Source organism: Zootoca vivipara, chromosome 11 (assembly GCF_965207765.1).
Source record: "Zootoca vivipara chromosome 11, rZooViv2.hap1.1, whole genome shotgun sequence".
Classification (NCBI taxonomy): Eukaryota; Metazoa; Chordata; class Lepidosauria; order Squamata; family Lacertidae; genus Zootoca; species Zootoca vivipara.
Window position 1 is genome coordinate 43,615,944 of NC_142594.1, and position 20,751 is coordinate 43,636,694.

The window sequence follows — 20,751 nt, forward strand, 5'->3', positions numbered from 1 at the left end:
GCTGTGGCTTCGTCCACAGGCAACTGTTGATACGCTTGGGCCAAGTCCAGTTTGCCAAAGATTTTTGACCCAGCCAGGGTGGCGAGGACATGGCTGACCACTGGCACTGGGTATGCATGGGCCGTGAGAGCCTTGTTTATGGTGCATTTGTAGTCTGCACAGATGCGGACCGAACCGTTAGGCTTGACGGGTGTGACAATTGGAGTTTCCCAGGGGGCGTTGGGCACCGGCTCCAGCACTCCTTGCTCCACGAGCCGGTCCAATTCCTCGTCTATGCGGGGTTTCAGGGCGAACGGGACCCGGCGGGCCTTGTGCCTGATGGGTCGTACAGCGGGGTCCAGCTGTAGGGCAATGGGGGGTCCTGTATATCGTCCCAATGCCCCATCGAAAACCCCTGGGAACTCTTTGCATATGGCGTCCACGTCCACTTGTAAGCTAGTGCGGTTCACCCCGGTAACGGCTAGCCCCAGAGGTCCAAACCATGCCAGTCCCAGTAAGCTAACGTAGGGGCCCTTAACTACCAGCAAGTCCAATTGTTGCTTTCGCCCTCGATATTGCACCCTGAAGGTCCCCACCCCCATAGTAGGGACCTTACGTTTCTGGAAGTCCCGGAGGGTGAATGGGGCCGGCCTTAGTTTGGGACCCCCATTAGGGCACAGTTCCCTTAATGTTCGGGCCGAGATTATGGATAGAGTTGAACCCGTGTCCAGCTCCATGCGGCATGGGGCTCCCTCTATCTGTACCTCTATATAAATTTTCTCTGTGCTGGGATGGGGCAACTGGAATACCTGGTAGTCCGTGATCTCCGTCGAGTTGCCTTGGTGCATGGTGCCGTGTGACCTGGGGCTCCTGGGTCGGTCATCTGATGCTTGTCGACGGGTGAGTCGAGCCCGACACACCCGGGCGATGTGTCCCAATTTTCTGCACTGCCTGCACTCTGCGTTGCGGAAACGACAGGTCCTCCTCTCGTGGTTCTCCCCGCAGCTTGCACAGTTCCCTCCTTCTCGTCGAGGCTGCTGTGGTGTGTGTGCTGCTTGAGTGCGCCGCTGTACTCGGTGTACTTCCTCCCTGTCAGATTCGGATTCGTCGGTGAGGTCTTCGTGGTAGACCCTCGGTTGGGATGGCGGGGCCGGTCGTGCCTCTTGCGTTGACCTCTCGGCGGCTTCGGTTGCCAGGGCTTCCTCCAGAGCAATCTGGAACGTGAGGTCTTTTTTGGCGTAGAGGCGTCGTTGCAACATCTCGTCCCTCAGGCCACCGACGAGGCGGTCACGAAGCATGTTCTCCAATTCTGAGAAGTTGCATAACCGGGCGGCTTGGCGGAGGGAGGTCACAAACCCAGTTATGGTTTCCCCCGGGGCTTGCCGCTTTGCGTAGAAGGCATTTCGGCAAGCTACCACCGAGGGCTGTGGTGAGAAGTGCTCCTTCAGCCGTTCCATTATTGTTTTGTAAGAGACGGTAGCGACATCTCTAGGTGCAAGGAGAGCCCGGGCGATTTCAAACGTCTCCTCTCCACAGACGCTGAAGAATGTCGCCCTCTTCATGGCATCGTTGGTGACTTCTTTCGCTTGCAGGAGGAAGTTGAAACGGGCGGCGTACCCTTCCCAGTCTCCTGATGCTGGTTTGAATGGTGAGAAGCTGCTGTCAGTTGCCATTCTGGGTTCCTTGGGTCCTGGAGCTGAAGCCTGGATGCACGGTGCGATGCAGCGGTGCAGCAGGTGGCGGTGCTGCGGTGCAGTGCGTGGTGGCGGTCAGCTCAGCAGGATCCCACCTTCGTCGCCAGTGAAATATACTCTGAGTCAAGAGTGAATTTCATGCTCTTTATTCAGCTCATAGTCATCAAGGAGGAGAAGAGAAGACGAATGGCTCTTTTCCCCAAACCATCTGCTTATATACATTATTTACACAATGGGCCTTGCGTGATTGGCTACTTCAGGGCTACACCTGTGGGCCAATTATATTATGGATTGACTTCTGCCTGCAGCCTGATTGGCTGCTCCTACAGGCCAATCAGGTAGCAGATTCACTTCTGCCAGCCGCCTGATTGGCTGCTCCAGCAGGCCAATCAGGTTGCGGATTCACTTCCACCTGGAGTTGGATTGGGTAGCTCCCGCTGATTCTGAATCCTATTGTTCTAGGATTCAGCTCAGTACATAACAACCCCTAAACATTTTTTAAGAAAAAAAGCACTGTTTCAGAATGATATATCTAATAACTTTCTAATAACGTTATAAAGGTCAGTGTAGATCCAGCCCAGGTGAGGTTCAGGAAAATGTATCCTGATATGCAAAAAAAAGCCGAATCATCTGAGGCAACGCTCCGGTTGCCCGAGTTTATTTTAATTAGATTGCACAGTGTGTCCTTTGACGCAACAAGCGGAAAGCTTATTGCAAAATAGAATAAAATAAAAATAAGATTGGTTTACCAACCGCAGAACGGATTCCTTCAAACAAAAAAGGCTGGTGTAACTGCAAAGCAGGAAGGCCTTGCTGCTTCTGCTCTTAAGTGGGCAGCTGGTAGGTCGGCGTAGGTCAGTCTTCCTCAAAATCATCTCCCAAGTAGGAAATGTGCCCCCTGAAACCTCATGACTGACAAAGAGCTTGTCAGCATAATAATAACTTGGTGGGGAAAATAACCCTAATCGCAGTCAATGGATTGAAGCTCTGAATGAACACGTCCAGAATGCATGAATATTCCTGTTTCATCTTCACCGCGATACCCAAATGAAGGGAATTATATCATGTACTCCGGTGCAGAATGAGGTTCATTATGCTCTGCAACATGTCTTTCCTACCTTCCACTGAAGCAGAGGATTCTCTTTCATCTCCGCTCTTAATGAAGACCTGCTACCTCTCGCTGCTTAATTATTAAAGGCACAGACTACTGAGGAGATATTCTGTCAGATTCTTGGCTGAATTGGTAAATGGGGAGGGGGGAATTCTAATTATTATTTCTCATCCATCTGGAAGTGAAGCTGGAGGAGTAGATGGGAAGGGGCAAGGGCTCAAGGATCTCTTCTCTGCTATATGCAAAAAATACGGTGCCACTGCCTGACTGCGCTGCCCTATACACAGGGAAGGGATGTAGCTCTGTGGTAGAGCATCTACGTTGCAGGCAGAAGGCCCAGGTTCAATCCTTGACGTCTCCAGGTAGGGAAGGGAGAGATTCTCCTCTGTCTACTTAAAGGTAAGGTCACATCCCCAACATATATTTAAAGTGCACTCACTCCCACTGGAGATTCAAGTCTTCTCTCTGGCACCTGGAGGGTGCCAGGCAAAGCTGGACTTCTTAGTTGACCCCAAGCCCAGCATGAGTCAATAATGTGATGCAGCAGCAGCAGCAGCAGCAGCAGCAGCAGCAGCAGCAGCAGCAGCAGCAGCAGCAAAAAACCTAATGCTATTCTAGGCTGTAGCAATAGAAGTATAATGATCAGATAAAGGGAAGTAACAGTACCACTCTGGTCCATGGGGTCACGAAGAGTCGGACACGACTAAACGACTAAACAACAACAACAACGACAACAGTACCACTCTAATCTGCCTTGGCTGGACCACATCTGGAGTACTGTGTCCAGTTGTGGGCACCAAAATTTAAGAAGGATATACACAAGCTGGGACATGTGCAGAGGAGGGCAATGAGGATGATCAAGGGTCTGGCAACCAAGCCTTATGAGGAAAGGATGAAGGAGCTGAGTATGTTTAACTTAGAAAAGAGGAGACTGAGAGGAGATATGACAGCCATATTTAAATATCTTAAGGTCTGTCACATGGAGGAGGTAGTCTGTTTGTTTTCTCCTGCTCTGGATGGTGGGACTCGAACCAATGGCTTCACGTTGCAAGAAAGGAGATTTCTACTAAACATTCAGGGGGAAAAAACTTTCTGGCAGCAAGAGCTTTTTCAGCAGTGGAACAGACTGCCACGAGAGATGGGAGAAGACTCTCCTTCCTTGGAGGTTTTTAAACAGAGAAGAGTTTGGATTTGGATTTGATATCCTGCTTTATCACTACCCGAAGGAGTCTCAAAGCGGCTAACCATCTCCTTTCCCTTCCTCCCCCACAACAAACACCCTGTGAGGTGGGTGGGGCTGAGAGACTTCAAAGAAGTGTGACTAGCCCAAGGTCACCCAGCAGCTACATGTGGAGGAGCGGAGACACGAACCCAGTTCCCCAGATTACGAGTCTACCGCTCTTAACCACTCATCTGCCAGGGATGTGTTAGCTGCATTGCGGAGGGTTGGACTAGATGACCTTTGGGGGTTCCCTTCCAACTCTTAAGATTCCATGATTCTATAAGCCTGCAATCCTACGAACCCAGAAACCAGGGCCGGATTTAGGTTTGATGAGGCCCTAAGCTACTGAAGGTAATGGGGCCCTTTATATGTCCAGCTGTCCTTTGTCAACAACAAAGTGTCAGTTTTTTGTGTTGGATATATGCTATATGGCAGGCATGTCCAACTTTGCCTTTGTCCAAAAAGCTCCACAACTTTTGCTCCCCCCCCCAAAAAAAAACTCAAAAACTTTGGGTAGATCACTGCCAGTTTTTTTAATACTGTGAGTAGATCACAGTCTATTGGGAGTTGGACGTCCCTGCTATATGGCAATTTATGGACTTAAAAGGAATCTAAAGCCATTTGCACATAACAAATAGGAACCTACACAACACAAAACACTGTTGCTGTATGTAGGTTTTATTTTATTTGTTTTTTATCTTATATTTTGGAAATGTACATCCAGTTGTTGTTTTTTTCATTTAAAATTTTTGGGGCCCCCAAGGGAGTGGGGCTCTAAGCTATAGCTTGTTTAGCTCATACAGTACATAAATCCGGCACCTGCACCCACCTAGCGCAAATGAATCCTGGGAGGTGTACTTTCGCCTCCCCCAAAAAACTACAGTTCCCAGAATCCTGAACAAATTACAACTCCCAATTCCCTTTAAAGGGAGGGCATACGTATATAGCAGCTCCCAGGAAGCGCAGGAGGCAGGACTGAATCGCCCCCGTAGCAAAACTTCCCGAGGTAGACGAGCGGGCGGGGAAGCACCCTCGCTAGGGAAAGGGGCGGAGCTCCGCAGCCCCGTCGCCCAAGAGGTCCCGCCCCAGGGGCGGAGTTAGCGCCCGCCTGGTAGCCGCCCCGCCCCCGTCGCGAAAAGGGCCCGCGCATGCGCTCCGCGGGGGTGGGGGCGTCCCTGGCAGCGCGACCGCCTCTTCCGTTCGCTTCCGCGGGGGCCGCCGGGGAGGTCGCGCTGCGCCATGTGGGGCCGGTTCTGCGCGGCGGGGCGGCGGCTGGCGCGGACGGGTCCCGGCCGGTGAGCAGCATCCGCCGCTGGTCGGATCGTGGGGTGGGGGCGAAGAAACACTCTGCACGTGCTCAGAGGCTCCCCTTCTCCTCCTCAGCTTTCTCCCGCGGTTATGAAGCCCCGTATTCCGAACCGGGGTTTCATCCCCTAGAAATGATCGGGATGCAGCTTCCCTCATCCTTTTCCATGGGTCGTACTGCTTGGGGGGGGAGTGGGGGGAGTTAGGAGTTACCCCTGGGGAACCGACGCTCAAAACCCCCTTTTTCTATTATTTGAGTTTCTTACTGGAGAGTGAGAGGTAAAGGGATTCTCTGAACATGTGCAGAATGCACTTTCTGCATTTGGACTGCTGGGGGAAAGGGTTTTTCTTTTTTTAAATGGTTGTCTTTGACCCCAGCACTTATTGTTTTTAGTAGCTCAGGTGCTTGGCCAACCTTAAGCCTATTTTTCCTGCCATGCGCTGCCCGCTTAAAACTCATAAGCAGAGGGGGGGGGAAATAACCTTTCTGAAAAATCTGATAGATGAAAGCTTGCTTTCTGACATTTTTTTTTCTGAAGGAGGCTGTTTTGTCTTAACTGTCTCTCCAGCTGCCACACCTACTTCCTCTGCTGCTGGTCTGGGACTGATAAAAGAAAAGAGGAATTGTGGGTGGAGGGTTTGGGTGGAAGGCGCTGGTGAAACGTCCCACATTTCTCCCTGGAATTCTTGGCGGCTGGGTTTTGTGAAGTATTGGGAGCAGTGGTCTTATTTAGGGGTGAGAACCCCAACTTTCTGATTCTAAACACCAAAATGCTGGGAATCCACAGTGCTGGAAGGCCCCGCTGCCTGTGTTGTCTCCCTGGATGGAGGCATCGGACTTGCCACTATGGAAAACGGGACATTGCACCCGGAACAAGGGTGGCTGTCTAGATGTTTGTGAACCCCCAGCTCCCATCAGCTCCAGCCAGCAAAACAGTCCGTCAAGGATGGTGGGAGTTGTAGTCCTAAGAACCGGAAGGCCGCAGGTTTTGCTATCCTAAGATTTGGTGTGATCCAGCAGGACTCTTAATGGTTTTATGCTGTAGCCTGGACTGCATAGTTTGATTTATAAAGGCCTTGCCTTATAACACTTGGGCTGAGCTAAGATTGATATAGTTAAGGATCTCACCTGTTTGCTGGTGCTCCCAAAGTCCAGGACTAGAACAAATGGGCTGAAGGTGCGAGGGAAGCAGATTTCAGCTAAACTTTATAGGTGAAATGTCTAGTAAGGGGCTGTTCAACAATGGAAGAGACTGCCTTGGGAGATAGTGGGCTCTCCCTTCCTGCAGATTGAGCAGAGGTTGGGCCATCCATTTGCAGGAGTGTTGTGGTTGCGTTTCGCACTGAGAGCCTGCATTGGAGTAGATAATCTCCAAGTTCTCAAGAAAAGCCCCTTCCAACTCTGACTCTTAAGTCCTGAACCAACACTCTCCATTCCTGTCAAGTAGTGTTTTTAAAGAAGGCTAGGCCTGCCCTTCTTAAAACTAAGTTGACTCTCCCACTAGTTAGAGCTGTGCTGTGTGGAAGTGTGTGCACAGTGGAGCTTCTATTTTTCTCCTCCGAAACTGGGAGTTTTTAAAGCCTTCTTTACTAAGGTACCCTACTAAAGTAATGGTAAAGGGGCCCCTGACCATCAGGTCCAGTCGTGTCCGACTCTGGGGTTGCGGCGCTCATCTCGCTCTATAGGCCGAGGGAGCCGGTGTTTGTCCACAGACAGCTTCCGGGTCATGTGACAAAGCTGCTTCTGGCGAACCAGAGCAGCGCACGGGAACGCCGTTTACCTTCCCGCCAGAGCGGTCCCTATTTATCTACTTGCACTTTGATGTGCTTTCGAACTGCTAGGTGGGCAGGAGCTGGGACCGAGCAACGGGAGCTCACCCCATTGCAGGGATTCGAACCGCCGACCTTCTGATCAGCAAGCCCTAGGCTCTGTGGTTTAACCCACAGCGCCACCTGGGTCCCATCAAGGTACCCTACTAGGGAAGAAGAAGAAGAAGAGTTTGGATTTGATATCCCGCTTTATCACTACCCGAAGGAGTCTCAAAGCGGCTAACAATCTCCTTTCCCTTCCTCCCCCACAACAAACACTCTGCGAGGTGAGTGAGGCTGAGAGACTTCAGAGAAGTGTGACTAGCCCAAGGTCACCCAGCAGTTGCATGTGGAGGAGCGGAGACGAGAACCCGGTTCCCCAGATTACTAGTCTACCGCTCTTAACCACTACACCACACTGGCTAGCTATTGAGTTATAGGTACTTATTGCAGGATTTGGTTCCTAGCACACACACACCCCAATTTTCCTGTGCTTTTATTAGTCTAAGCTGTTTTAATTATATAGCTGAATAAATGGGTGCCACCTGCCCTCTGCTCACGCATTTGCTTAACTTGATGCATTGGCTCCTGAGCCCGAGGTTCCCCACCCCAATTATATTTTTAAAAGGAAGCCTCATTGTTTGCTTTCTCCTCTTCCTTTCTTTTTTGTGGTGTATATAGTTTCAGACCATTTAATCAGAGACTCTGGAGATGGAAGAGTACTTCTGCCTGCGAACGGGCACTGCAGTACAAAACTGGAGATTGCCTCCATGGATTCACAGTAAACCAGGTACTTGTCTGGTCTTCCTGGTTGCTCGGGGCTCTTTGGCTCTCTTCTCCCAAGAAAGTTGGGGTGCATTTGGTGTTATATGATGGTAAAAAAAAAAAGCTTGAAAACTCTGGAAGGCCTTTCTGCATCAGCTTCTCCGTGGAGGAACGCATACCCTGCATTTTGCAGCTGATTCTGGGGGCACAACCAGTCAGTTTATAAACAGCTAAAAGCATAAGGAGAGCCCCACTGGGTCGGACTGAAAGGCCCATGTAGTCCAGCCCTTCTGTTCTCACAGTGGCCAGCCAGATGGCCGTAGCAAGACCACAAATAAGCATGAGAGCAGTTGCGTTCTCCTCAAGGTTCCCCAGCAATGGGGGTTCAGAGGCATCCTGCCTCTGCTAGTTGGGGTGATATATAACCCGGGATCGCCTCACCCTCCATATATTTCCCATATAATCTCCCTTTAAAGCTGGCGGACATGACTGCATTTTGCGGTAGCAAATTCCGTAGTTCAAGCTGTGCACTGTGTGACAGCAGAAGCACATCCGCTTGTCTGTCCCGAATCTTCTTGCCATACGGCTGCTTTGGGCGATAACCAATGCTGGGTGCTGCTCAGAGTAGGACCCGCTGAAAACAATGGAGAGGTTGCTTAAGTCCATTGATTTCACTGTGCCTGCTCCTGAGAATTACTAGCATTGGGTATAGGAGGGATAGCATGAGACTCTTAATCTCAAGGTTCTGGGTTCGAGCAGCACATTGGATGAAAGGTTCCTGCATTGCACGGGGTTGGACTAGATGACCTTCACGGTACCTACATGTTTTTGATTCTGTGACTCCAGGCTCTTAATATTATGAGAGGGAGAATAAATTATCTGTATCCACGTTCTACACACCATGTGTTATTTCATACGCCTCTTATCTAATCCCTCTTTTACCTTTCCTTCTTTTTTTTGCTTGGTGCTTAACTGCCTGCCTGCATTCTATAAGAATTGTGCCCAGGCAACTTGGTAGAATAGCTTGTGCTCACTAGAGAGGCCCTGAAGCTTTGCCTTTGCCTTTATTTATTTGTGCATTGTTCAACTTCTGAGATCATTGTTGGTGTGCGTCAAATAGCTTAACGATAATAAAAACGATTGCGGCCATTTGTATTAACCAAAAGGTGTGCGTGTGCTTGCTTGCCCACCGTAGGTGACAGCTGTACCCGAGTTATTCTTAACTACTGTCAACCTGAGCCATGATCAGACAGGTGCCAAGTATTTGCATGTGGCAAGAGAGGATTCCAACAATCTCTTCAGGTAGGTGTGTTGGGATCAGGGTTTGACAAGTCTCACTAGGGATGGGGATAGAATCGTGACTTCACGGGGGTGCCCTTTAGGGCTTGCAGGTATGTTCCGAGACCCTCCCAGGTGCATCAGAGAGCCCTCTGCCATCAATTTGTGTGAAAGGTCCCTGGAAGCTCAGTATAAGAATTTTGAGTTTCTACTCCTTCCTTCTTAAGGTGCCACTGAGAATGCAGCTCCCACAAAAAGGAGGGGGAATCTGGGGTCCAGCATTATAGAAATAACAAATTATTTTTATGTGTACAGTACGGTGATGTTTTTCTTCCGTATTCTAACCTCTCCAACGTTTTCCTGATCACCTTACAGTGTTCAATTCCGTACCACTCCAATGGACAGTACAGGCGTCCCCCATATCCTTGAACACACTGTGCTTTGTGGTTCGCAGAAGTATCCTGTCCGAGATCCTTTCTTCAAAATGCTTAACAGGTCACTCTCCACGTTCATGAATGCCTTTACAGGTGAGCAAATGGGAACAAACAGCCTCTTGCGTTTTCCCCGTGCAAACGGCAACTTACTCATGCGATGAAATCTATGGTGCCTGTCGCTCCTTCCAATTCCAAACTTGAGTGGAGAGTGCCGACAGGACGGTAGCCCAAACCAAGGCTGCCGAAAAATGAGAGGGGAGGCAAATGCATGCTTAGGGCAGTGTGTGTGTGTGTGTGTGTGTGTGTGTGTGTGTGTGTGTGTGTTTGTGATTGCACGAGAACAAAAATAAAGAAAAGAAAACTTAAGGTGGTAAAAAAGCCACAAAATCTTCAAATCAGGACTGAGCATGCTCTGCAGATATTGAATGTATAGTTACAGTTGGAAAATAACATGGTAGGGAGGGGGAAGAATGAAGCGCCTAGCTTGGAATGTTCCTGGAATGTTAAACTCCCTTTAGGCAGGAGGAAATGCAGCAACATTTTATTGCAGGCCTCAGCTGCATGTCAATTGCTGTAGAACTGGTTCACATATGTGGAAGGGGCCTTAAGAAGAATTGCTTTCTTAAGAAGCAATTGGGAGTTCTGCATGTTGCGTTGAGACCTTGGAAAAATGCAAACTGCAGCCCCATTTTGATGCATAGCCCATTTGGGATGTCGGCAAGGTAGCCCCTGCCCCCAAGGTCCTCATCAATCCATGCTTCTTGTATGTTTACTGATGGAAAGAAAACTGACTTGGAAAAAGGAGACGAGAATGCAGTGCTGGGAAGCTTCTGCAGAACTTTCCGCTTAATGTCTGGCTCAGATCTGAGGACGATTGCTGCCCTTGATAATGTGCCCACCCTGTTTGGTTCAAGGGTGGGGCAAAATATATCGTTTGCAAGCAGAAACTTCTGGGTTTAACCCTTGGCATCTGCAGTTAAAAAAGTCTTTGAGCTGGAGATCGTGAAGAGCCCCTCCCATTCGTTGCAAATGGTAGAGGGGTAACTGGAGGAAGGCTGCAACTCTGTGTAAGGCAGCTTTCGATGTAGATAGCCATGGAATCATGTGGTCTTGGGGAGCAAGTTACAAAAAAACACTCTGCCACCCTGATCTGTTAACTATAATATCTGAGAGGGGCTCTGTTTATAAACAAGATGAGCAAGACTATTAGAGCAAAGGGTTAGCAAAAGCCCCACCATCTCCTGTCCAACCTGGGAGCATGGATCCAGTGGATCTAAAGCAGGCATCCCCAAACTCTGGCCCTCCAGATGTTTTGGACCACAATTCCCAACATCCTGACCACTGGTCCTGTTAGCTAGGGATCATGGGAGTTGTATGCCAAAACATCTGGAGGGCCGCAGTTTGGGAATGCCTGATCTAAAGCCTCACCCTAGAACATACACCCTTCTCAGAATTGCAACAGAGGAGGGGGATACAGCAGCAATCCTGGCTAGGAAGGGGCTTCAGAGGGCAGGCCTCCCTCCTGGAAAGGGAGAACCACAAAATCCCATTGTCCCTGGGACACCCTCACTAAAGCCTTGATATTTATTTTGCTCCCTTTCCCCACAGCTAGCGACTATACTCTCTACCCGTTTTCCACCCAAAATCCCAAAGATTTTCAGAACCTTCTGTCTGTATACCTGGATGCAGTGTTTTTCCCTTGTTTGAGACACCTTGACTTCTGGTAAGACTTTCATGTTTGGGGCACATATACACACATGTGGTGGTGCTGCCCGAAGGTGTGTTGACCCCCCTGTGTTGCATGTCTTAATCTTGCACAGGCAGGAAGGCTGGAGATTAGAACATGAGAATCCAGCAGACCCTCAGACGCCCGTAGTCTTCAAAGGAGTTGTCTTCAATGAGATGAAGGGAGCGTTTGTAAGTTCCTTTTTAAAAAACGTTTTATTTTAAGAACGTAAGAAGACTCCTGCTGGACCATCTAAGTCCAGCATCTTGTACTGTCAGTGGCCAACCTGATGCTTATGGAAGCCCACACACTAGACCTGAATGCAAGAGCGCACTCTCTACTTGTGATTCCCAGCAGCAGACATTCATAGTTAAGCTCTCCTAACCATGTTTTGGCATATGTATATGCAGACTGGCTTATCCACACTTCCCTTGGTTCTGCTGCTTCCATCACCCTCCTGGAAAAGAAACTGCTCTTTAGTGCTCAATCAGAGCTAACAGGAATTTGGGTTTTCCCCAGATTACCATTTGTTCTGATATATCACTAAAGAGCTGGTTTTCCGTTGGAAAGGAGTGGGGCAAGGGGAAAACTGCCAGGACATGTGCTTTCTAGGCACAGCACATGCAGAAGTGTGGATGAGCCTTGTATATTTATACAGCGCATATATATATATATATCACATAACATAATATAGCAAAATATTTTACAATTTTTTATGTGCTGTAAGCTGCCTAGAGTGGCTGGGGAAACCCAGCCAGATGGGCGGGGTATAAATAATAATAAAATCATCGTCGTCACCATCATGATGTCCAATTGAGCTATTGGCTGTATTTGTACTAAACCAGTGTCTCTAGCTAACTCTGGTTTATTGTTAAACAAGCAGTAGATTAGTGCACACAGCTCCATCAATCTGGCTTCTCCCTGGCATGAGCTGGGGAAACAAACCAAGAATCCACACTTTAGCTCAGCTTCCTGTGAGGCCCAAATACAGGATCCTGAATCCCTAACAAGCCAGGTTTTGTAAGCCGTCAACAAACCATCGTTTAAGTCTGGGTGGTCACCCATGCTTGTAGAGAGCAGCCATTTACATCATGGGATGCTGGAGCCACTCCTAACTACACTTCAGGTAAGATCAATTGTTCTTTCTCATGTCAGAAGAGTAACTCAGGAATGATCAGGTAGTGCGTACCAGCATGATGGTTCTTCGCAACAAACCATGATAAGCCAGCAACACTCATCACATGCTTCAGTGCGTTCGCAGCATAAATCAGTCCTTTCCTATCAATCTATATATTTTTCCACAATTTAACGCTGAAATGGGGAAACCTCCTCAGCCTGAGGGCCACTGTCCTTCCTGGGAAACTTGCTGAGGGCCACATGCACTCTTAACTCCACCCTGAGTCTTCGTTAAGAACGGGGTTGGACTAGATGACCCTCAGGAACCCATTCAACTCTACAGTTTTGTGATTCCTTCCACTGTTTTCCTGTCTTCTGGGGATTACTGGGTTCTCCAGGAAAACTCTGGCTATTACCTGGCATCCTCCCTGAAGTAGCAGTGGTTGTTGCAGGTGAGTTTTGCTGAAGCTTTTTTACTCCTACCTAAGCGATTTCTTTTAAGACAGACAACGAGAGAGTGTTCTCCCAGCACCTTCAGAACAAGATTCTCCCCGACCACACGTACGCAGTTGTGTCCGGCGGCGACCCACTGAAGATCCCCGATCTTTCCTGGGAACAGCTGAAGCAATTCCACGCCACACATTACCACCCTAGTAATGCAAGGTGAGACGGGTGCGCCTGAAAGGGAAAGGAGCGCTTTGTAATAATCCCGGGTCTGCCCAACACAGCTAATGCAGCTTCAACTCTGTTTGGGAGCCAGGACATCAGTCCTGTGCAAATGACCCAGGGAGTTTTAAGGGCCTGAGGTTACCCCAGGTGGGGCTCAGCAGAATTGTTCTGCCATGTTGGATTCTGGCTAAGGCTGACTAGGCCAAAGCTGCCTTCCTCTGATGAGACACTCAGTTAATCACTTTCTATGAGTGCTTCATTGTGGCTGGAGAAAGGAATGAGCCATTTTTAAAAAATAAGGTATGTGTTTCTGCCCAACCACATGCCCCAACTTCCTATCTCTGTGCCTCTAGTAAGGGAGGTCTTGTTCATTCTCCGTTCTCTTCCCAGCCTATTTTTCTATGGCTTTCTAGACTTCTCCAAGAATGCAAAAATCACTGGTTTTCAGCAGCTTCTCAGCCTTTCGACTAAGATGAAGTGTAGAAATAATTGCTTTTCGCTTAGGAGCGATGCTGAGGTATACTCCTCCGTGAATTGTCATTTTAGGATTAATGATGTGCATCATTAGCATTGGTAAAGTATAAATCAGAAGTGAAAGATCTGCAGAATAACAGCATCATAGAATTGTAGAGTTAGGAGGGACCCCCAAGAGTCATCTAGTCCAACCCCCTACAAAGCAGGAATCTCAGCTAGGTCTTACATAGCAGATGGTCCTCCAACCTCTGTGAGTCAGAGATGGGCCTTTGGGCTCGACCAGTAGAAGACAGCTGGTCTAAAACGTGGAACATAAATCTTGCGGCATCTGTATGTGCAAATGGGAGTTTTGGGATCCAGGCTTTTGAATGTGCAACCTTATTTTGCCTATTAATAGTAGTATATAATAAAAAAATAAAATTCCAGGTTCTTCACTTACGGTAACTTCCCACTGGAACAACACTTGGAACAGATCCACAAGGATGCCCTGAGTAAATTCCAGAAAATTGAGCCGAACACTGCAGTCCCAACACAACAGCTCTGGGATAAGCCTGTGAGTATGTCATTGACAACAAGATTTCTACTCTGGGTTTCCATAGGTGACTCTTGAGACCCACACAGAGGCCGTTTTGTCCTTGGTCGTTTCCAATACGACACTTTCCAGCCTAAATGTTTAGCAGGGATGACCGTAACAGCCACAGTCAAGTCAAGTGTGGCTTCTGGTTATCTTGTGAATAGTTCCTGATTGAGGAAAGATGAAAATCTGCCTGGCTTTTTCATCTCCTCCCACCGTATCAATGTGGCTTTTCTGGTACATTTTGAATGTGGAAAAATGTCTAGGAAACGTTTAGCCGCAGTTCAGTTTGTTTACATGCCATATTTCCCACAAATGCATAGGGATGTTCCCTTTTTTTTCTTTTAAAACCTAAATACAATAGCATAATAACAACACACAAGAAAAAGAGATAATATCTAGGGTTGTGCAGCCACATGATCAAGGGCCTTGTACAGTGTTTAATTAAGGTTATAAGCACCAGTCAGGTATGCATAGGGGAGGGAGTTGCACAGTATGGGCCCCACTGCAGAGAAGGCCCTGCCTATTTGTTTTAGCTGCCTGTTTTACCTCGGGTGGAAGAGGCTAGGTTCATGGGCAATTTCTTTGCACTGACTGAGTCACACCATTGGTCCACGTAGCTCAGAATTGTCCACACTGTTTGGCAGCAACTCTTCAGTGCTTCAGGCCGGAGCCTGACGATGCCTGTTTGGTTGACTGAACCTCTGACCTTCTGCACGCAGTGCAAATGCTCTGAAAGACTGCTGTCTTCAGTGAATACGTCTTGGGGAAGCAGGGCTGGAAAAGATCCTTACCTGAGACTTTGGGGATCCACAGCCAGTCAAGCCTAGACTGTGCTGGGTGATTCTCTTCTTGTACAGTTGGAGGCTTGCGAATACCTGGAAACCACAGGCGGGGAGGGTACTGCTCCTTGGGTTTTCCACCTGGTTGAAGAACAGGATGCTGGACTAGATGTAATAATTTATTACGTATACCTCTCCCATCTGGCTGGGTTTCCCCAGCCACTCTGGGCGGCTCCCAACAGAATACAGTGGTACCTCGACTTAGGAACGACTCGACAACCGAATTTTCCGACTTACGAATGGGGCAAATGGCCAGCACGCTTACAAATTTCTCGACATCCGAACGGAAACCACGGCGGTTTTAGATAGGGTTTTTTCAACTTACAAATTTTCAGATGGGGTTGCTTCGACTTACGAATTTGATTAAATTCTTAAGTCGAGGCACCACTGTACTAAAAACACGATAAAGCAACAAACGCTAAAAACTTCCCTAAACAGGGCTGCCTTCAGATGTTTTCTAAAAGTCAGATAGTTGTTTATTTCCTTGACATCTGATGGGGGGGGCATTCCACAGGGTGGGTGCCACTACTGAGAAGGCCTGGTTCCCTGTAAATTGGCTTCTCGCAGTGAGGGAACCGCCAGAAGGCCCTCGGAGCTGGACCTCAGTGTCTGGGCTGAACAATGGGGTTGGAGACGCTCCTTCAGGTATAGTGGGCCGAGGCCTGATCCAGCAGGCTCTTCTAATGTCCGATGGTCTGATTCAGTGTAAGGTTGCACATGCTCAGCTACAGCATCTCACTCTCAGGCGTCCCTTGCCAGTGGGCTTGACTCTAGTGCTTCCATATATTGGAGGCAGTGAGAGAAAGAGAGGGCTACATTCCCCTTCCTTCTCAAATCATCGGTTTCTCTTTTGCAGAGGGAACACCATGTGTCCTGTGGGACTGATTCGCTTGCTGCAGACTCCAAGAAGCAGACGATGGTCAGCGTCAGCTACCTCCTAGCAGAGTACGTGGAACGGGAAATGGATGAGTTTCAAACAGCTGGCCGTCCCCTGCTGAACAGGGAACCTTGAAATGCATTGCATTGGGTTCCCATCATCTCTGCCTTCTCCAGTTGTGCTTAGTGCATATTGACTCCAGGCACCAGAAGCATAAAATGACTAGTTTGTTGATGCTTAGCCTTGTCCCTTGGGATCCTGGCTCCCTACCCCCCCCCCCCATATTTTCAGCAAGGCTTAGCTGAGAAAGCGGTGCAGTGGTTATTGTTGTTTTTCCAGAGGGCTAACTTCCATATCTTTATTACATTATAAAGCAGTCTGCCCATCTCCCAAAAGCTTGGGGCAGTGCCATTGTCTCCCAACAACAATCCTGAATTAAGGCTTATTGGTGGGCAGTATATGACTGATAGAACATCGCTAGGCTTTGAGTAGTGCTGTGGAGCTGTCACCAGGGGGCGCTGCTGTCTTTTGCCGTGTTGTCAGTCCTCTGACAGATAAAAGCCAAGAAGGTTACATCCCTGCAGTTATAAAATGTACAGTTACATGATGAGCTGGGATTGCACATTTGCAGAATATGGCTGAACAGTTGCCATACGTCCAGAATTTTCTGGACGTAGCCGGTACTCAGCCCCTTTAAGCAGTGTCTGGGCAGAAATCGCCTATGCCGGTAGTGTAGATTTTGGTGATTTTGGCTTTCTTTGCAAATAACTTTGGGCAAAAAAGAAAAGCTATAGGCTTGTGGCACCATTGCGACTTTCCCACCCTCATAATGTTTCGTGAACCCACAGCTAACTCAGCGCTGGACACAGTGGAATTTCCAGTAGAATCCTTCACAATTAGCATTTTAGAAGGTTCAAAGTGATTCACACATGTTACTTTGTTATAGCACTTACCACAGCCTGATAAGGTAGCTCAGTCAGCCTTCTGTTGGGGTAGATTTCAGGAGTCATGAAAGGGCAAGTTATTTGGCCATTTTCTTTTATTGATTTCGTATTTTTATGACAACAAATGTGAGGAGCGGCACGTAATCTATAGAGCTTCCTGTCTATAATCCACAGCTACTAAGAATGTTTCTGGAACCTATAAAAATGTTGCAGAAGAATCTCTCCCATTTTCCGCATTGTTTGCCAGAATAACTTGACCAGCCTTGTGTAACTCTGCACCTGGATTCAGGTTTTGGTTTGGTCCTTAACTGCCGTCGTTGTCCTTTATATGCTGAATCCCACGGTACTATTGTAAACTTTTTCTCTTTTTAGCATTACAGATAATTTCGAATCCTTCACGCTGAACTTGTTGTCTTCGCTGTTGGTTGGTGGCCCCAATTCCCCCTTTTATAAAGCTTTAATCGAGGCTGGTCTGGGTTCAGATTTTTCGCCAGATGTTGGGTAAGTGCGTTGGCCGCGTGCAGCAGTGTAGGACTTTGCCCCACACCTTTAGTTCAAATTGTTTTTTAATTAAATTACTCAGGTTGGGCATTTAAAGTAAGGGGCAAACCACACTTTGCTCTTTATTTCACCCCCCCCCCCATTCCACCCAACCATTTTATATACTGCTTAACACTGTAACTTATAAGTGGCATAAAGTAAGGTTGCAATAAGCCAATGTGATGTTATGATCGAACTAGGATCCGGAAGACCCGGGTTCAAATCCCCACTCATGCCATGAAGTTTACAGAGTGACTTCGGGCCAGTCACACTAGGCTGACACAAATGAAATATTTCACAGTGCTGTTCCCTGATTTGACTTTGAGGGGGAGAAAAGAGTTCAGGCCAAGACCAGCCTAGTAAGTGAAAACACACAACTGTAGGCAACTCTCAATTTGGGGTTGCGTTCCAGGAGGGGTTCAGTGGCGGATGGGGCTGCCAAAGTCTTTCCCGGATGCCCACCCCCCTTTTTAATTTTTTTAAACGTTTTTGCCAAGTGCATAAAGCTGAATGCGCTCAAGTTAAATGTGTGTCAGTTGCAAATTTCCTGTACAGTGGTGCCTTGACTTACGAATTTAATCCGTTCCGAAGGCACCTTCGTAGGTCAAAAAAAATCGTAAGTCGAAAAGCGCCATTGGAAACGCAATTTCCTGTAGGAATGCATTGGGAACGGAAAAATTCGTAAGTCGAAGCAACCCTATCTAAAAATTTGTAAATCTAAAAATCCCTATCTAAAACCGCCGCGGTTTCCTTTCGGATGTCGAGACATTCGTAAGCGTGGGGCCATTTGCCCCATTCGTAAGTCGAAAAATTCGGTTGTTGAGTTGTTCGTAAGTCGAGGTACCACTGTGCTGTAATTTCATGGATAAAATTTAGAACTAGTCTTCATCCATAGCTTTGTGTTATAGCTTCCTTCTGGCGAATGGGCTGTTTGCCTGTGTTTGTATCCTTGCTGTTGTTGCCTTTTATGCACCCTGTCTGGGCTCTGCTGTTCTTCTGCATATAATTCTGTTCTTCTGCTATAATTAAAAGGATGTGGCCCTTGAATTGCAAAATGTCCCCCCACCCCTGCCGTGAGCAGTCAAGCCATTTTTTAATCTTTGTTTTCTGTGTTCTACAGGTTTAACGGCTCCACGAGAGAGGCTTATTTCAGCGTTGGCCTTCAAGGGATCGCCGAAGAGAACATTGAGGCTGTGAAACAAATTATTTCCAGGACTATTGATGAAGTTATTGAGTAAGTAAAAGCGGTGTGGGGTTGTTTTGTTTTGTTTTGTAGTGGCTGGGGAGTGTGTCAGTCATTGTGTGAGTCTTTCTTTCTTCCCTGTTTTTTAATGTTTCCATGGGAGTGGAAGTCTGCCTTCCATGTGTGCTTTTAGAGCAATATTCACTGTCCGCTTGCTTGCTTGTTTTCTCCCAAGGAATGGGTTTGAGGAAGAAAGGATTGAAGCCCTGCTTCACAAGATTGAAATCCAGATGAAGCATCAGTCAACTAGCTTTGGACTTGCTTTGACTTCAGTAAGTGCTGTTTCCCCAGTGATGGGTCCATAGCTTGTCTCCTCTTGAGTTAACGGCATTTCCTAACAATACCCTGGTAATACATTGATCATATTCCTGTGTAATGGGGTAGGAAATGGGTTGATCACAGGGGAGAAATGGCAGCATTTCTCCAGTTCCAAGCCCAGTTAGCTTTTAAAGTCAACCTTCCATATTCAGGATAATCACGCCCAGAGTTCCATTTTGCCATTGCTTTTTAAACTAAATCATCTTTTCGTCAGATTTCCACTGCTGCGCTCATTGGCATTGGTATTGCTTTGGTTATGCGCAGGGTGGATTTGATTTAAATCAAATCGATTTAAATCACCATTAAATCACTAGTCAGTAAGACTTGATTCAAATAATTTTTTACAGAAAGGTTCCACCATGCTGGCATCCTCTTAATACAACCTGATGAAGGTTTCATTTATAGAATAATAAATTTTCAGAGTAGTTTTTACAGTTACAGGTATATCAAAAATTACTGATTTGGTTATACTATTAGAAATACATAAGACAGATAATTATGAAATTATACCTTATATTTGGACAACTTTTCTGCTGTACTTTATTGGAAGGATAAAAATAATCATTTCCTTAATAACAATTTAAACAATTTATTTAACTAAAGCAATAACATTATAGCATATGTATCCATGTTTGTTAACTGGTGTAGTTAAACTTTGAAACAACAACAACTTAGACTGAGTTTTAGCACACATGAAAAGCTTAAAACAAATCCTTATTTCTTGATGAATAGCTTTTGGACTATAATGTAACTCACTGAAAACGGAAAACTAGAAAGATGTTTCCTCCAAAAGCATTTTATTTTAAAAATCGATTTAAAAAACAACAACAACAGATATAAATAAAAAATATTATTTTTAAAAAATCGGTTTAAATAAACAAAATCTGATTTTATTTATTTTTTAAATATCATTGATTTTTATCCACCCTGGTTATGCATTTTCCTTTTCTTCTATATGTTACATATGTTCATGAATTTTTTTTAATTTTTTTTGTCTTTTTGTTCTGGAACAGCCTCTGTTAGGGGGCTCTACCGCTTCAAAATAAAGTTTGGATAGCTGCAAGACAGTGCTACCTTACACCCTTAGACCTGAGCTCAGTACCTTTTTGGAGGGCAGGTCAAGTGGAAACCAGGGGTAGAGAGAACATGCTTTTGCATGCAAAAGGTCCCAGATTCAACCCATGGCATCTCCAGTTAAACCATTCTGCAGGCGGTGGTGGGAAAGACCTTTCTCTGCCTCTGGAGAGCCACTGCTGCTTAGAGTAGACAGAACTAGGATAGATGGACAAACCTTCTTCTGCCACGTCAGGCTTTGTTCCTGCTTCAAATGACAGAGGCTGTGCAAAGCCTGAGGCAGAGGTCTTCCAAAACACTCAAGTTCTTTTTAACTGTGGATACTGGACCGGTGCATTCAAGTCCTGTGAGTGTACTACGGCTCATTCTCCTCATGCAGAGCCTAGGCAAACAGACTTGGTACACTCTGACCTGTGAATCTATGCTGACGAAGAATTGTCGAAACAGGTCCTTGTCCTGATTTTTACTGTAATTTATCTTTATTTGCCTTCAATACTGGGATTGACTCCTACTTGAACTCCTCATCCTATATAATAATGTCCAAGTTGTCCCTGCGTCCAGTTGTCCCGTGTGTCCCTGGGTCACTGCGCATGTGCCCCAGGGATACAGGGATTGGACAGCAGAAACTGCGCGTGCACTCTCCCCCCACTGCCTCCTCCAACCGCCGCTCCCGCCGGACACCGCCTCACTGCAGGGCACATCAGGGAAGCGAGGGTGGAGGCCGGCGAAGGCCTCCTCGCAACCCTCCCTGGCCGTG

At 47.2% G+C, this 20,751-nt stretch overlaps 1 protein-coding gene across 2 annotated transcripts in view; it reads left to right on the top strand.

The window, feature by feature from the left end:
- The first annotated feature begins 5,208 nt into the window (after positions 1-5,208).
- Positions 5,209-20,751, top strand: part of PITRM1 (pitrilysin metallopeptidase 1) — a 32,047-nt gene continuing 16,504 nt past the window's right edge. Inside the window, exons 1-12 of one of the 2 annotated variants that reach the window (XM_035130378.3) lie at positions 5,209-5,301; positions 7,802-7,910; positions 9,081-9,187; positions 9,539-9,690; positions 11,206-11,320; positions 11,418-11,514; positions 12,942-13,102; positions 14,009-14,135; positions 15,855-15,943; positions 17,192-17,320; positions 18,480-18,593; positions 18,778-18,874. In XM_035130378.3, coding sequence (XP_034986269.3) covers positions 5,246-5,301; positions 7,802-7,910; positions 9,081-9,187; positions 9,539-9,690; positions 11,206-11,320; positions 11,418-11,514; positions 12,942-13,102; positions 14,009-14,135; positions 15,855-15,943; positions 17,192-17,320; positions 18,480-18,593; positions 18,778-18,874 — 1,353 coding nt within the window. In that variant the 5' untranslated portion in view covers positions 5,209-5,245. The remainder of the gene's footprint in view (positions 5,302-7,801; positions 7,911-9,080; positions 9,188-9,538; positions 9,691-11,205; positions 11,321-11,417; positions 11,515-12,941; positions 13,103-14,008; positions 14,136-15,854; positions 15,944-17,191; positions 17,321-18,479; positions 18,594-18,777; positions 18,875-20,751) is intronic. The other variant, XM_088654256.1, reaches the window with a different exon arrangement.